This window comes from Branchiostoma lanceolatum, chromosome 6 (assembly GCF_035083965.1).
Source record: "Branchiostoma lanceolatum isolate klBraLanc5 chromosome 6, klBraLanc5.hap2, whole genome shotgun sequence".
Lineage (NCBI taxonomy): Eukaryota > Metazoa > Chordata > Leptocardii > Amphioxiformes > Branchiostomatidae > Branchiostoma > Branchiostoma lanceolatum.
In genome coordinates, this window is record NC_089727.1 from 19,087,207 (window position 1) to 19,103,530 (window position 16,324).

General features: G+C 42.0%; 1 protein-coding gene across 1 annotated transcript; it reads left to right on the top strand.

Moving 5' to 3' along the window:
* Positions 1–25: 25 nt before the first annotated feature.
* LOC136436964 (soluble guanylate cyclase 88E-like) lies at positions 26–15,723 on the top strand. The gene is made up of 8 exons (XM_066431386.1): positions 26–172; positions 1,136–1,265; positions 10,446–10,592; positions 10,989–11,135; positions 13,290–13,449; positions 14,003–14,112; positions 14,426–14,515; positions 15,164–15,723. Exons 1-8 carry the CDS (start codon positions 123–125, stop codon positions 15,374–15,376), a joined length of 1,047 nt encoding a protein of 348 aa, XP_066287483.1. The 5' UTR covers positions 26–122; the 3' UTR covers positions 15,377–15,723.
* Positions 15,724–16,324: the final 601 nt, after the last annotated feature.

Here is a 16,324-nt window from a genome sequence, read left to right on the forward strand (position 1 = left end):
TTGTCCCGTAGGTCCTGAGGCTCCAACAAGTGGTGTTTGAGCTGGTGTCAATAAGCTGTGTGAGGAGTCCGATCCAGAATGGGCTATTACCGGCAGCACGGCACCTTCACCTGCGGGGCCAGATGCGCTACATGCCCGACTGGGACTGCGTCATCTTCCTCTGCTCCCCACTGTAGGTATCGTCACGGAACAATTTGCCACGGAATTTATTAATACTTTTAATACATAAATCACTGTAACTGGTTAAACATAGATCTTAATACTTCATGCGATTTGGAACGTACATCTCCCAGGACACTAGTTGGTCCAGATCTAAATTTCTTAAAACACTGAAGCAGGAATGAAAAAAAAAACATAGAAAAAAAAAACACAACTGCTAGAATCACATTTCTATCCCTCTTTTAGTACCATGCAGAACACACACGACACACTTGTATTGGGACTGTACATTGACGAATTCAGTAAGAAAACAGGAACTGAAAAAAGCAACAACAAAGAAAAAAAAACAAGAAACAAACACAACTGCAAGAATCACATTTCTATCTCTCTTTTAGTATCATTTAGAACATATACGACACACTTGTGTTGGGACTGTACATTGACGAATTCAGCAAACAAACAAAGAAAAAAAAAACACAAACACAAAAAACAAATAAAAAATACCTTTACGGTTGCATTTCACCACATCCTTTTGCAGCATCTCGAAAACAAACGCGATGCCTGAGGTGGACATGTACGCTAACAACCTGAGCAAACAAACAAACGATGAAACAAACAAACAAACAGTCAAACAAACAGATAGAATCAATACGGTAACAGTTCACCTCTTTTCGAAGCATCCAGAACACAAATGAGGTGCTTGAGGTAGACATGTACATTAATAACTGGATCAAACAAACAAAGAAACAGACAATTAGATAAACACCAACATTATGGTTACATTTCCCAATCTATTTCTGCAGGATCCAGAACACGAACGAGATGCTTGAACTGGGCCGGTACGTTAACGACTTGAGCATGCACGGCAACAGCCACGAGTGAAAAAAACAAACGGATAAACAGACAAACAGATAAACACGTTAGCAACTGAACAAACAACGATGATATGGTTACCTTTGCCAACCTTGTTTTGCAGAATCCAGAACACGAACGAGATGCTTGAACTGGGCCTGTACATTAACGACTTGAGCATGCACGACAACAGCCGCGAGTTGGTCATGGCGGGAACGCATCACATGGCTAGCCTGGAGGTTTCATACGAACGGGTAAGACTTCCTTCTTTTTCAAAAGGTATCTGTTAGCGTTGACCTTCGTCTACGTACGTGAACAAGGTGGCAGAAAGTTGTGTCCATCCTTAGTTCGACATAATGCAAAATCTACATAGTGTAGATGACGTTTTAAAGACTGTCACTTCAGTCTTCCTAAGTGGGACTTGATTCATTAATTTTGGCAATGATTCTTGGTGTCACGTAATAGAAATAATGAGTGTTCTGCTTGAAACAAAAGTTCGAACAAAAGTTAAATTTTCGATCGAACTCATCTGTGTTGAAATTAGTAAAGCGACGAAAAAGGTTGAATCAGGCGAGCGGACTTTTTGGTTAACCCTTCTTTAGGATGAATAGCCCACCACTCCTGCCACGTGACCTTACAGACACGCAACCCCAGTTGTGGGGTAAATGGTGCCTGGAAGCTTGTACCGTCTTTCGATTTGTTAAGATAGGTAACGTTTGCTAAGGAGTGGGTGACTGTGGGTCATTCATCTTGAGGAAGGCCGAAGTTAAATCCCTTGACAGGACCATGTTTCTTCCATGAAGTCGAAGTGACATGATTTCCTTCTTGCCATGTCCATTCTTATGACTGTATTCCAACACAATGATAAGTGTACTATTTTAGGAAATATGGTACTCAAGATGTATAACCGTTGATGTTTTGTTTCCATGGTTTCACTGTGTTGGATGCCAACCCTAATTACTGTTTCATGTCTGTGAGAACTGTCACATCGATTTGACTTTAAGGATGGCATCTTCCATCGATTTCATACAAGAGAGTGGACGAATTTTAACTCTTGAATTGTACCTATCGTTGAGTGTACAAGGTCATCTCTAAATATGAAATAAGATTCACTTTATTGTAGGAAGCTACATTGTACGTGTATCAGTAGGCTACATGATTGTTTCCATCCCCAAAGTCTGAACATAATTTTCAAAGGTGCTTATTATAGGAAGAATCAGGACTTGCTATGGAACTAGTTGAAATCAAAGCGTTTGACACGGTACTCTAAATGTAGGCTTTTCGTTAGAATTATTTCCAGACTCAATTCCCAGTATCTTACTGGACCAAAACTTGCATTTTACTTGGCATATATTTTAGCTGATAAAAGACTGTGTGCTAAACTTGGTTTCTTTCAGTTCATGGAAAATTGGGCAAGGCATACTTTTGATGAACAGCAGACATCCCTCACACTGATTTTAAACGGCTACATCTGTACACTTAACTCTTACCGTAGCAAATCTGAAAAAAAAGAAACAATTTAGTGTTAAGAGATGGACAACCCGATGCAACCTATAGGCATATGTATAATGTATAATTGTACAACTTCAGCTTCTTACAATAACGAGGAGTTGGTCAAGGGAAATCTTTATTGATCTGCCTTGTAAACGTCCATCTTTCAAACAAGCAGAGATTTCTTGTTTGTGTTTAGAAAGACCAAAATGAATATCGCTTGAAGTGCCATCCATAAAATCAAATTTGTGTCTTCGCGCAAGACAGTGATTAGCATGGATTTTCACATGTGTGTGCGGACGTCATTATAAAATAGAATCTAAACTATTACTTCTAACACTGGGTAAAATTTGCACTCCGTCACTCCAGTCTTTGGCAAGAAATGAGTAAATACACCGCTGGTATTCTGTCACACCACTTCATGCAAATTACGTACACGTAATGGACCAGTAAGCAAGTGCCAGATAACGTGTGGTGCCCCCCGTCCCTATTGAAAAAAACTGTTGGGCCCTGATAAAAATTGCTTCTTTAACCCTATTTGTAAAGAAATCTGGTTCTGTGTTCACGGATTTTTACTGACATTCATACCTTCATGGGAGTTACACGGTTGAATATTCTATCCAGTGTTAGAAGCCATAAGTTTAGGATCCGTTTCATACAAGACGGTGATGTTTAGATCTTAGGCACAACACTGAACATATAGGTCCTACAAGAAGTTTCTGGTCCACCGAATCACTGGCAAAAGTGACCTTTTTGATAGAGTTAAGTGGAGAGGATACTTTTATCAAGCATCATAATAAGACAGTTGTAGAATGACTTTTAATGTGTATATGACATCGGTATTCTATGCTTTGTTGCTTTCTTTATGTAACATTTATTTTCATTGCTGTGAGCATCCACAGCGGTCGCATCAATATCTCTTATTACAACATGTTGCATATTATTCATTTTCTTGCTACCGTTTGGCCTGTGTTATGCCCCTGCTATGTTTTGTGCCGCAGCAATGCTACATTTGCATGTTAATAATTGCTTTGCTAGTACTGCCATATTTGATTACTTTTGATGCACTACGCTATCATTGTTACGAAACACCTTACTTCAGTCAACTATAACTGTCCTATTGTGGTGCCCCTTGTCAAGCATATGATACACGATTGTAAGAGCACGAAAATGAATGAAATTGGTACCAAAACGCCATGACTTGGCTATCAAAAGGAGAGAAAGAAAAAAGCTTTTCACAAGTGTTCACTACCATCCAAATCGAAGCTCAAGTACCTCGTGGTCGGAATGATCTCCAATGTCACTCGTACATTGGCCAATCGCTGCATCTACCCGCAATCTGCGGAGCATACACGAAATGTAATCTTTATGAAAAGTATACTTTACGAAAACTATGCTTTTATGAAAACACGCAAGACTTTACGTACGCTTTAAGGCGTGCTTAAAGACAGGATGTCATGCATGTTGCACGAAAGGTGGCCAATGTTCTTCCATCTGACCGTTTGTGAACATGTTGTGCTAAAGATACTGATGCCTGTTGGCAGGCCGTTTGCTTCAGTCTTCAGATCCGTCTGTCACGTCATGTTATACCCCGTGTGTTCTTCTCTTAGTCCAAACAGCCTGAGGTCTCTTTTCTCCAACTTCTGTCATACCGGAGGTGTCTGCAAAAGTCCTATGACAAGGTAGCTCGTGTATACCTTCATGTTTTCCCGCCCGTTTGCATCGCTGTAGGTGCCGGCTTCCACTTTGCATGGGTTGCTGCCTGCTTTCTTTCTTCTTGTCGTGTCGAGTGCCTTCTTGAGTGCCGCTTGTTGGCCATGTCACGCCTGACGGACGTGAAAGCATTTCTTTCTGTACGCGCTTGCTTGAGTGTCGTGCTTTTGCACTAGCCTTTATAGAAGGCCATTAACGCCTTTGATATGAAATGTGTAATGTTCTCGGAAATTTCAATTTCAATTCATAATAGGGAGAAAATGAAGTGTTCGCGGTGTTTTTAGGTTCGCGGACGAAACAAAAGGCGGGCAGAAAAAAAAGCATTTTGCCTAGGTTTTAAGTTCATAGTCTCCGCGAAAACCACGAACATAAATCATCGCGAGCATTTCCGCTTTTACAGTATTGTAGACTTGATAGCTAGCGCTTTACGTTTGTACAGTAGTGAACCAGATTGATTTAGGCTTGGCAAATTGGATTAGATAATGAGGGGGTAGCGTTTAGTTAAACCTAGAACAGTAACGATGCTGAGATAGGCTGCAAGGTAGAAACATATGGTAAACATTTCTACAACAATCAGCGCGCAAGTCAGAAGTTAAACCTAGCAACGCAGTTGTTATTCGTAAGTCAAGTTTCGGTACGCTGAGAAAATGCGAGGCTGTGCTTTGCAATATGGCATAGCTTGCTATTACGTACGATTATCTAGTAGCCTAAAACTACTAACGTCGATATTATCAGTATTTTTCCCCTCTGTGTACGGGGGTTCTGTTTTTGATGTGTTCGGATGCTTGTGTTCTCGTGTGTTCGTCTAGATGTTTGCAATTTTGTGTGTTCGCAGTTATATTTGAATACACTGTCAGGAAGTGAGTGGAAAGATTGTGTCGTAAATGACAGATTTTCGGAGTTCATAGAACAATCAGTTGTTTATCGGACTGACAGACATTCCATGTACCTCGGTCACAAGGAGGTACTAGTTTTCGGTCTGTGTTTTTACATATGCCTTTCAAGTTTAGCGTAGAGTGACAGGGCAAATACGTAAGAAATAAATTGTGTTATAACATGTTGGTGCCAACACATATGCACGGCCAAAAACAATACCCCCGTCAGAGGCGAACCTACTTCCCGGTGGTTATAAGAACGATTTCCTATCTAAAGTAGGCTGCATACTTTTTGCTATAAAAGCAGTGGAATTTCGTCTCTCAAGTTAGAAACGCACTGATTGTAAATTTGCATTACTTTTGCACCAAAATCCGACGCCAAAACATTTGCAACTTCGATAAGTTGTTGTTTTAGACTGGCCGAACTACTTACAACTACTAACTTACATTCAGCGGGATAAATCGCAATTGTCTGCAATGGAAGCCTGTTTACAGCACCCGCTAACCTCAATACAACAGTAATGGCCCCAGTTGCGGCCATAAGACTGTAGGTTTGGAACCACTCACATCGGCCCATACTCTTTTTGATAAGTGTGGTGGCTTCATTTACTTGCGCGAGGTGTGGCTCTCCTCAAACACAGGACCACCGTTTAACGTCCGAGCTTAACGGGCGCAGCTGTGTTGTCAAGCGTCACGCCTGTCGCTGTCTAGCCGTTAATCTCTTTCCAATTTCGGACGGGAACCTTTCAAGCCATCCCGCCAACCGTGACGTCCATAGAAAGGGATGTTTCTTTCTACTTGGGCAGTTTGATGGCTCCAGGTTAAAAGGATATGGACGAAAAAGAGCGAAACTTCTCTGAGGTTCTGCATGGGGGGATGAGGGCCGACAGCGTATAACGGTAACTTTTGAAAGGCCTGCAACACTCAACGATAACGAAGATGGCAACGTTTAACGGTACATTGACGTGTATTGAAATTCCTATACGCACTGCGCTAGATTTGGGTATCTTAAGTTAATTATAACTGTAAAACTATACTGCGAACAGCAGCGCAACCGGACGTTCCGTTGTTAGCTTGCAATCTAGCGGTCGACTACCGTGGCGATAAGGAAAATTTGCCAATAGCTCTTAGCGATAAATTCTGAATGACAAATAACGTAATAAGTAGAATCAAAAGTGACCAATTACACTTCTCGAACAATTCAACCGACAACGCTTAACGTTGAATTGTATGGGGCCAGCTACGATTAACAGTGATTTGAAAAAGCTTGCTACGACTCATGGAAAAAAAGGATAAAGACCCTCTTTGCTTCCATCAAGCCGTGCAGGAAGTCGGTGAAATAAATGAGCCAGTAAAATTGTCCGTAGGGACGGCAGGGGCAGCACGTAGCCCCGACGGAGAGCCCTCATTCATCACGATAAAACTCTTAAAGATGACAGCACTAAGTGCTCTTTATAAGTCTAAAGAAGCCGCCGCTAAGTGCTTGCTGACTACCGTCTTAGCGGAAAGACACTCGTTGATTGCACATGTTGCGTATTCTCGGTGTACTTTGAAACACTCACACAGGAAACAGCGATAATAGACAGGCAAGATTTAAAACTGGGTCGCTTAAGCCCCTCACTGGACCACGGCACGCTGGCGGTGTCGCTGCGGCCGATATGGAATTGACAAAAAACTCAACAAATTTCATCGACAACTTTTTTTTTAAAGCTTTGCGGGTTTGTTGTCTTTATGGTAATACTTGTACCTTTGGGATGGTATTCCCATTATCAAGTCGAGGGTAACACAAATCCAGTTTTGGACGCAATGACGCCGTCAACGTGCCGCGGGTTCAGTGATAGGGGGCTTTAGTGACTAGGTTAGCGAACACGGGTACAAATAACGGCGTTCCTGTATAGACGTTGTGTCCTTAGGAAAGGCACTTAACGTGGCTTTCTCACTTCAGCCAGGCGTAAAAATGAATTCCTAACTTTGTTTTTGTGAGGTAGTAGGCCATGGTTGAGGGGAGTTAACGTTGTGCCTTGCCTTCAAAAACCCGGCCCTAGACACTGACTAATAACCCACTTCCCCTTCGGCCTCAAAATGCTATCAGTCAACCTTTAGCTTCTTTTAAGGACAAATGGCATGAAGATGTAAGCCTCCAAGCTAATATGGCAGCTGATTTAAAGTGTTCATGCATAATTTATAACTCGTTGAAGAAGCTTACACATCTCCAACCCTATCTTTAAAGCATCGCAGCTTACTAGATTCGTAAGGCTATACATTTCATATGTAACGCTTTTGCTCCCGATTCTTTACTGACTTGAAGCAAAAGAGTACTATCAATTTTACAAACATCTAGCTATCCAACGGATGAAAGAATTTATACCGTTAGACCGACTATTAGCATAAAACCTCTTTTCTACTATTCTGTACAAACCGTCAAACGGAATATTCGCTCAAATACTGACAATAATCAGTATTATACAGGCCATGCTCATTAGATGTATCTCGTTTTCTTGAGATTGAGCTGTGCTAGACCAAAACTATGTTTGGAATATACAAAGAGCTAACGTTAGCATTGGGTTGTCATGTATTGCCTGTTGAAATTTGATTAAAATAAAATAAATTAAGTAAAACGTTAGCATTCACTTGTATATCGATTGTTAGATGCACATACGCAGAATTCCCCTTTCGAATCACGCCACAACAGTGGCAACTTGCCGACATGAACGGTTTATTGATGGCCCGTACTGTAGTTGATACGCCAGCAGCTAATGGTCGCCTGACGATTCCCATCGTCGTAATCCCCCGCCTGGTCAACGATCAAAGGCTCGGCATGTCAGGTTGATCAGTCACAGCCGGGCCGCTACAATACATAACCGGGCCTGGCGCAACGTTCTTATAGGCTCGGCATCAATACGCTGGGATGTCCCTATAACTCAACTGGTAACAGCCTCACAGTTGAGTTCAAGGTTCTATTTAGTTGTTAATGCTAGGGTTACATTTCCAAGCCGGGGCCCGGCCGGGCTGTCTGGGAAAAGGAAAAATAAAATGCAGTTCAAGAAAATACACAATTTTCAGTTAGGAGTAATTTTTAACGTTTTGTATCTTTTGCTGTCTTTTATGTCATATTTTTGTTCCCGAAAGCTGCCCGACCGGGCCCCGCTTTGGAAATGTGACCTAAGCATAACTGGGATACCTCGGTTTCGTCCAGTGTCAGGATATATCGGTTGGGACTGTACCCGTCTTTCGGAAGGGACGTGGAACGGGGATTCAGTTTTCGAGAAGGGGCATCTAGCACGTTAAAAGGGAAGAGCAAGGGCCCCTCCCTGTCAAAATATGCCTTGATTCTGAAACAGGAAGAGAACTTGCAGCCATATGTGCCACAAGACACTACAACGGTATGAACAAAGGAACGAATGATAAGTACAGTAACCTGTACCATTTAGTCTATAAGGGATCGCTCTTATTTGTCTTGCGATCGTTGTACAATCAAAAACTGAGGGCATTATCGGGCTACTTGTGCAAGTGTCGTGAAAAATTTAGTTTGCCTAAGATCCTTGTCGGCTGTTGGTTCATCTGTAACAGCCTGCTTGACAGTTACTAAAATCAAAATCGTACGACGACCTACGATGGATGTGACTTGGCCCTTAATCTCCTTCTGTCAGTAGGTATCTCCCACGGGACCGTCTGACGCACGGGCAGCTTCCGTTTTTTGATAATCACCCTCCTTGAACATTCATCAATGTGAAGATCAATGATTGAGCTATTCAACGTAATCCCGTGCTTATCCCTGGATGCGACAAGGGGATTTTCCATTCAACATGTCAATCGGCAGATCTAGAAGGCATGATGTTCTTTTTAATCATCATAGATGATCAAGAGTGGAGTTCAACTGACGATTTAAGTTATCAAATTTCCCTGGAGAACTTGTGATCTTTAATCGCGACAAACAGGAGTAGTTAGTCTTAAAGCGTGATATGCAACTTCGTTTCTATAACGTTATAGAATCGTGTGTTTTTAAGTTTGATTTTTTTTATTTTCCTTTTCTTCTTTTCTTCTTTCCTTCTTTCCTTCTTTCCTTCTTTCCTTCTTTCCTTCTTTTCTTTCTTCCTTCTTTCCTTCTTTTCTTCCTTCCTTCCTTCCTTCCTTCCTTCCTTCCTTCCTTCCTTCCTTCCTTCCTTCCTTCCTTCCTTCCTTCCTTCCTTCCTTCCTTCCCTCCCTCCCTCCCTCCCTCCCTACCTCCCTCCCTCCCTCCCTCCCTCCCTCCCTCCCTCCCTCCCTCCCTCCCTCCCTCCCTCCCTCCCTCCCTCCCTCCCTCCCTCCCTCCCTCCTTCCTTCCTTCCTTCCTTCCTTCCTTCCTTCCTTCCTTCCTTCCTTCCTTCCTTCCTTCCTTCCTTCCTTCCTTCCTTCCTTCCTTCCTACTAGGTAGCTACTACTTAGTGCAAATCATATGTGAGCATTTGCTACATACACGTCTGACAAAAGCAGATGTTTCACGTCATGACGTCAGTTTAAGTCTAAACGAGTCCCAGACAGTTAAAGGACAGATTGAGACCGATTAGGACAGCTAACGTTCGTCTTGTCAACGTGGATTTGCCCCAGGCCATCCGTTTGTCTTCTTGAGACTGGGTACACGTGACAGTGCATACGGTGCGCTCGTCGACGGCACTGCTTTGTAACAGTCACTATACACAGCCGTCGGCAGGATATTTTTGTATGGTGGTGGGTAGGATATATATTTTTGACCGAGTGTTCACCACCGGGAACGCGACAGTTCTGAGGGGCCCGGGAGCGTGCTCCCCCAGGAAATTTTCAAAATCTTGACCCTCTGAAACGCTATTTCCTTCATTTTGAGGAGAAAACTTTGCTAGTTGGCTAAGCTATGCTTAATGATATATCTATAATTGATACTACACAAGGGTTTCGATTTATTTATGTTGAGCGCTGCCACTGCTATGTGTACATGCGTTTCCGTGTTTTTGGAAGCTATTTTAATTGAAAATGTGCGTTTGAAGGGTTGCTATTCACAGACATATGGCTTTGACTACAAGGGTTATGACTACGTAGTTGTAAAGCAAGTGCGTGTTCTTTGAAATGTGACCATTGACAGAAATGGCGTGGGTGTATCAGATTATCATGTAGGCAGAGTGTGTGGTGCTTGCTCTCCAAATGTGTGAGTATCAGTGCGACAAGCTACAAAGGCAATATCTGGTAGGGATTTCATCATAAACGAATAATTGAATGAATAAATCAACAAGATCTCTGGAATGATGACTATTTACACTGACACAACTGTGGCGTGAAAAATGCTGTACAAGTTTTTTTTTTGTGTTAAAAATGGGTATCACACCGCAGTTGTGCTTCCCACAGGCCGTGAAGTACAGCGAACAGCTGTGCGAGAACATGAAGAAGTGCGAGGATTGGCGGAAGCACAGTGACGAGCTGCTGTACCAGATGATCCCACGGACCGTTGCGGACAGGCTCAGGAGAGGGATGGACGTAAACGACACGGTAGAGGTGAGTACAGTTCAAACTAGACCTGACTTGGGAAAGGTTGTATTGAGGTCACCTGCTGGCGCCGAATGGCAGCCGCCAAGACCCTTGCGACAGTTCCACAAAGTGAAAGCGTGGAGCAAATATGTATATTGTGTATTATGTGATAAACCATGTATTATTATGTTAGAAAGTCCAAAATCCCCCCCCCCCCCCAAGAAACAAAACAAGAAGAAGGCATTAGAAAAGTACTTACTTGCAGATCATAATGTATAGTTACAAGCCTAGGGTGAAGTTAATAAAAGGAATTTGGTACTATCTGCGCCGAAATTATTTCACCATCATGACCTCAATGAGAAAGTAATTGAATTTTGAAGTTCATCTTCCCACAAGAACATACCTGTTGATGTGTGTTTCTAGGCGTTTCCGGAAGTGACGGTGATGTTTAGTTACCTGGTGGGGTTTATGGAAATCAGCGCAAAGGTACCGGCCGTCCAGCTGGTTGAAACCATCAACGACTTCTTCACTCTATTCGACACCATCAGTCTCAGACATGACGTCTTCAAGGTAAGGTGGTACAGTCTAGCTTCTTAATCAGACCTTCTCACATCAGTTGTGGAATTGTTGCCATCCCAGCATTCCTCAATACACATCCAATACACATATCCACAGATGGCTGACTGTGGGCAAGAAGCATGTAGACTTGTCATGTTGCCTATAATTTTGCATACTATCAAAGGAAACATGACAAGTCTATATTCTTCTTGCCTACAGTCAGCCATCTGTGGATGTGTATTGCTGGATGTGTATTGAGGAATGCTAGAATGGTAACAGATCTCCTCCTGTTCTCACATGCTGCCGACGTTGCTAATTATTGTCTCGTAATGCTTATATGTTACAATTGCCGGGCAGTTCTCTGGCTTTTTATCTTCGCCGAGTACTTGTACTCGGAGAAGATTATGTTTTCGGTTGAAAAATCTGTTGGGTGGGTCTGTATGTATGTCAGGATCATAACTCAAGAAAGCTTCAATGAATCTTTATGATTTTTGGTAGGTGTGTAGTGGTTGTGCAAAGGAAGGTCAAGTTTGAAAATGGTTCACCTTGCGTTATTTAACAGTACTGCAGCGAACTTTTAATTTTTGTGTGTTTGTATATAGGCAAAAAAAGTGACGGAAACGTTGATGGATCTTCATGATTTTTTGTAGGTGTGTAGATGTTGTGAAAACGGAGGTCAAATTCAAAAATGGTTCCCCTGGCATTTTCCGTCGGTACTGCAGCAGGCTTTGTGTGGATGTGTATTTGTATGTTGCCAGCATAACTCGAGAAGCTGTTGATGGATCTGTATGATATTTAGTGGATGGGTAGGGTTTACAGAAAGGAAGGTCAAGTTCGATAATGGGCCTTCTAGCGGGTACCTAAGGTACTGCAGCGGAGCTTCAAAATTCAAGGGCATATTTTCTGAAAGTGCTATGGTCATGGTTTTTGTGTGGTAGATACTTCATGCCACAGGAAGTAAGTTCTGTAAATTTGGGCCCCCTAGCGGCTTGTTTAGAACTGCAGTTGGTGTTTTTGTTTTGACATTCGGACATGAATAACCTGAGAAGGGGTCGACAGATCGTCGTGATGTTTGGTATGTAGAGAGCTTAGATGGTACTTTACATAATCAATGACTAGTTATGCAAATCAGTAGCTAATTTGCATAATTAGTAAGGAAATTTTGTTAACCCGCTGCATTTCATAATGGGACATGGGACAGTGTCAGGTCATGTAAACAGATGGCCTTGCATAAACGTACATGTAGGTCAGATAAATAAACGGGACACCCACTATTCTCCAAGCAGAGGTGTAGGTCCAGCTGTTTTTTATCGTGTTTACCAAAAAACACGTCAAAAAACAGCCAGACCCACTCCTCTGCTTGGAGAGTACAATGCACCAAAACTGCACCACTGCTAGCTAGAAAAGTCACACGTGCCTTTCGAAATGTGTATGATATGGAATAAAGATCAATTGTATTCATATATATTGACGTATGATATGGAATAAAGATCAATTGTATTCATATATATTGACTGTACCATTTCATCACCACTTTCAACTTACAACACTGCAATATCGAACCTTTTTGGCTCATATAATATCAACATACACATATTTTTTTCATATATCAGCACACTAGACACATACACTAGTCCTGTACCATCAAATGATTTTTAACCCTATCTAGACTGGACTCATTCGCCCCATCATAACTTCCAAATGGTATGGTGCATGATCAAATTTGCAGGGGGTGATAAGAATATAAATACTAGTCACTATCCATAAGAAGCCTTGATTATTTGGCGAAGATAACGTGTTCGTGGAACTCTAGTTTTACATTTTTTGGGCGTTACCACTACGCTTGCTACGGTTTTTTTTTTTGTTTAAAATCAACGCGGGACCCGGTAACAAATTTGCGCCGTGAGCTGGTGGTTCGAACACCGAGAGGTAATTTTAATTAATAATAATAAGTTTATTGCAAGTTTTTGCCCGTAGGCTTATTGCAAGTACATGCAAAATTAAAGGACGGACAGACAATGGGTAACAATATGGCATGTGACTATTCTAGTTTAAATACTAACACTTACTTCTATCTTATTTGGGTTTGACCTTTCGAAACAGTGGAAGACGAAAGATCCCACTTTAATAAGCTCACGTTTAATGAATGTTTTTTTGCGTTCCCAGTTTGAGACGCTAGGTGACGCTGTGTACATGGTGGTAGGAGGCGCCCCCGAGCGGAACCCGAGGCACGCCCAGTGTGTTGCCGCCCTGGCCCTGGAGCTCAACCGGGAGGTCGAAAGGCTAAAAAATCCCATCGATGGCACCAAGCTCAAGGTCAAAATAGGTGAGCTGTTACAAAAAGTTTCTCTGTTTTTCATTAAAAATAGATAATCATATGGGTCCCAAGGATTCCCGTATGTGACTTTGTTGCCGCAATACGCTTGTGTGGACTGTCTGTCAGTGAGGCCAGATGCTCAGGATCTGGAGCAACGTGATCTAGATTTATCATTTTCCTGCATCCTATTCTCTCCTACTGTTGGGGTCCAGGTTTCCAGCCATGGTGCTGCTAGCGCCAATAGAACCGCCTTCTTGTTTGCCTTGCACACAGTCTCCATAACCATTTGGTGCCTTAACGTGATGATTTTGCCATAAGGTATTTTAATATGGCACTCCGCATTTCCGTTACTCTCGTTAACTACTTCATAGCAAAAATTAAAGTTCACATCTAAATAGAAATATTAAGGTCATTTAATAAGTAATGTTAGCTCCCCCGAAACCAAATGCAATTATGTGAAAAAAGATATTTCCTGCAATCTTGTATTTCTAAGCAAGTACGGCATCTATTTATATCTCTACGGTGCCATTGTGTTTACTTGTAACACTTTTTCTATCCCAAGGAATGCATTCTGGACCGGTGGTTGCCGGGGTGATCTCTCTGAAGATGCCACAGTATTGCATGGTGGGAGACACCGTCAACACCGCCTCCAGAATGGGGACCAATAGCGAGGTGAGTAGGTCACGTGGCTGCTTCACGAAGCCATCACGTGATAGTCGTGGCGGAAAGGTCACCAACGTTGCTAGATTTAGCGGGAAGGGGGGGGGGGGGGTCGTTATCTTGAATGATGAATTCAAGTGTGTATGTACAGTCTAATGTAAAATATTAGCCTTCCTCAATGCTATTCCCAAAGCCAGATTTACTCAAGTCTTACTAACAATTATAACCTACGTGTAACAAATTCAAACAGTTGAATGTTAATAACGCAAAACAAACCTGCTAAACTACATGTTGTAATATCATTTTTAATCTTTGTTTCCTTCAGCCCGGGAAAATAACGCTCAGTGAGAGCGTTAACAAGCTGCTATATTTCGGGGAATTCATTACTGCATATCGTGGAACCCTACAAGTTAAGGTACGTGTGTGTGTGGATCAATTGATTGATCGATCCGTCATTGATTGACATATCTATATATTCCCCCACTCCAGGGTAATTATCAGATCGAGACGCTTGAATAAGTTTGCTGATTGATCGACAGGCACATATATTGGTTGATTGATCAATCAATTTATTACCGATTGATTGATGGATTGATCTATTGATTGAGTGGTTGGTTGGTTGTTGGTTGCTGCAGGACAAAGGTCAAATGAAGACGTACCATCGAATCGAATCATGATTGGTTGATTGATTGATTGATTGATTGGTTGGCTGACTGATTGTCCCAATGCAGGGTAAAGATCGAATGAAGACGTACCAGTAACCAATCGTATCATGATTGGTTGATTTGTTGATTGATTGATTGATTGATTGATTGATTGATTGATTGATTGATTGTCCCGTCTGCAGGGTAAAGGTCGAATGAAGACGTACCATCGAATCGAATCATGATTTGTTGATTGATTGATTGATTGATTGGTTGGTTGGTTGGCTGACTGATTGTCCCGTCTGCAGGGTAAATGTCGTATGAATACGTACCAGTTACCAATCGAATCATGATTGATTGGTTGGTTGATTGATTGATTGATTGATTGATTGATCGATCGATTGATTGTCCCGCTGCAGGGTAAAGGTCGAATGAAGACGTACTGGCTGGTGGGGACGCGAAGTGCCCGGCCCTGTTCACCCCCCTCCCTCCTGATGCCGCCCAGCTGGAAGGACCTACAGCGGGGCATGAGCATAGAGCTCGACTGCATGCAGGAGGTGGAGAAGGAAATGCACCAGAAGAGCCCCCTTAAAGAGATCACAGAGTCTAAGGAGTCCCTCGCAGGTCCTTAACCCGTTAAGACGTTAGAAGTTAGATTATATTAACTCCTTGACTGCAGGAAGAGTCCCATAATAGCCATTGGCGGTCCAAATGGGTTTCTCTCATGTTGAAAATAAAGAAAAATGTGTTTGAAATACACACAAAAAACGTCATTGAATCGAACGAGTACATACTGTAAATCTTGATCTCTTCTGCCTAACACTAAATCAGGACACAATGAAATTGTGATTTTGTCCTGCATTATTAATATGATCGCGAACTTACGCCGTGAATACACCGTAAAATTGAATAAGCGAAAATTAATAAATCTACGACTTTCACTTGACATATAGAGTCAAATGAGACCCTCGTAACTCCTTGACAAAGGCGCATGGTAAAAGCCACATTTTAAAACAGACCAATTCAAGTAGCCCCTAACCAGTTGAAGGAAAGGGAACGTTAAAATTCCACCAAAATGCCCATTGCAACTAAACAACTGACTCTCTTATGGAAAAGTAATTTTCCTAAGCATTGAAATGTCAAACAAAAACGTTGGTTTATGGTATTCCACTAAATTGGCATTCTGTTTATCTTAAAGACCATGTCTCATAAGCGCTGTCGTCCCATTGGTCCAGGAAATCAATATTGCGCTTATGTACCTGAAAAAACCCAGCCAATCAACGGCGTTGCTAATTGAATAAAAGTTAGATCTGGTGTCTATTTAAAGGCTCATGAACACAGGTATGTGAATGTCGTAATTATCATATATATACAGACTGTCGTCAGTTTTCTATATAAACCCAGTCTTTCGTATCAAAACAAACGCAGGCACTTCTTTGTGCTGAAGGTCTATCTACAGTTTAGTAAAAGTCGGCGTATCGTATCGTACGTAAAAGTATCAAACGATGTTTACATTTATATGATATGAAGTACCGTATTTATTTGTGATATAAACATTTACTCGTATCCTGGAGCCTCTG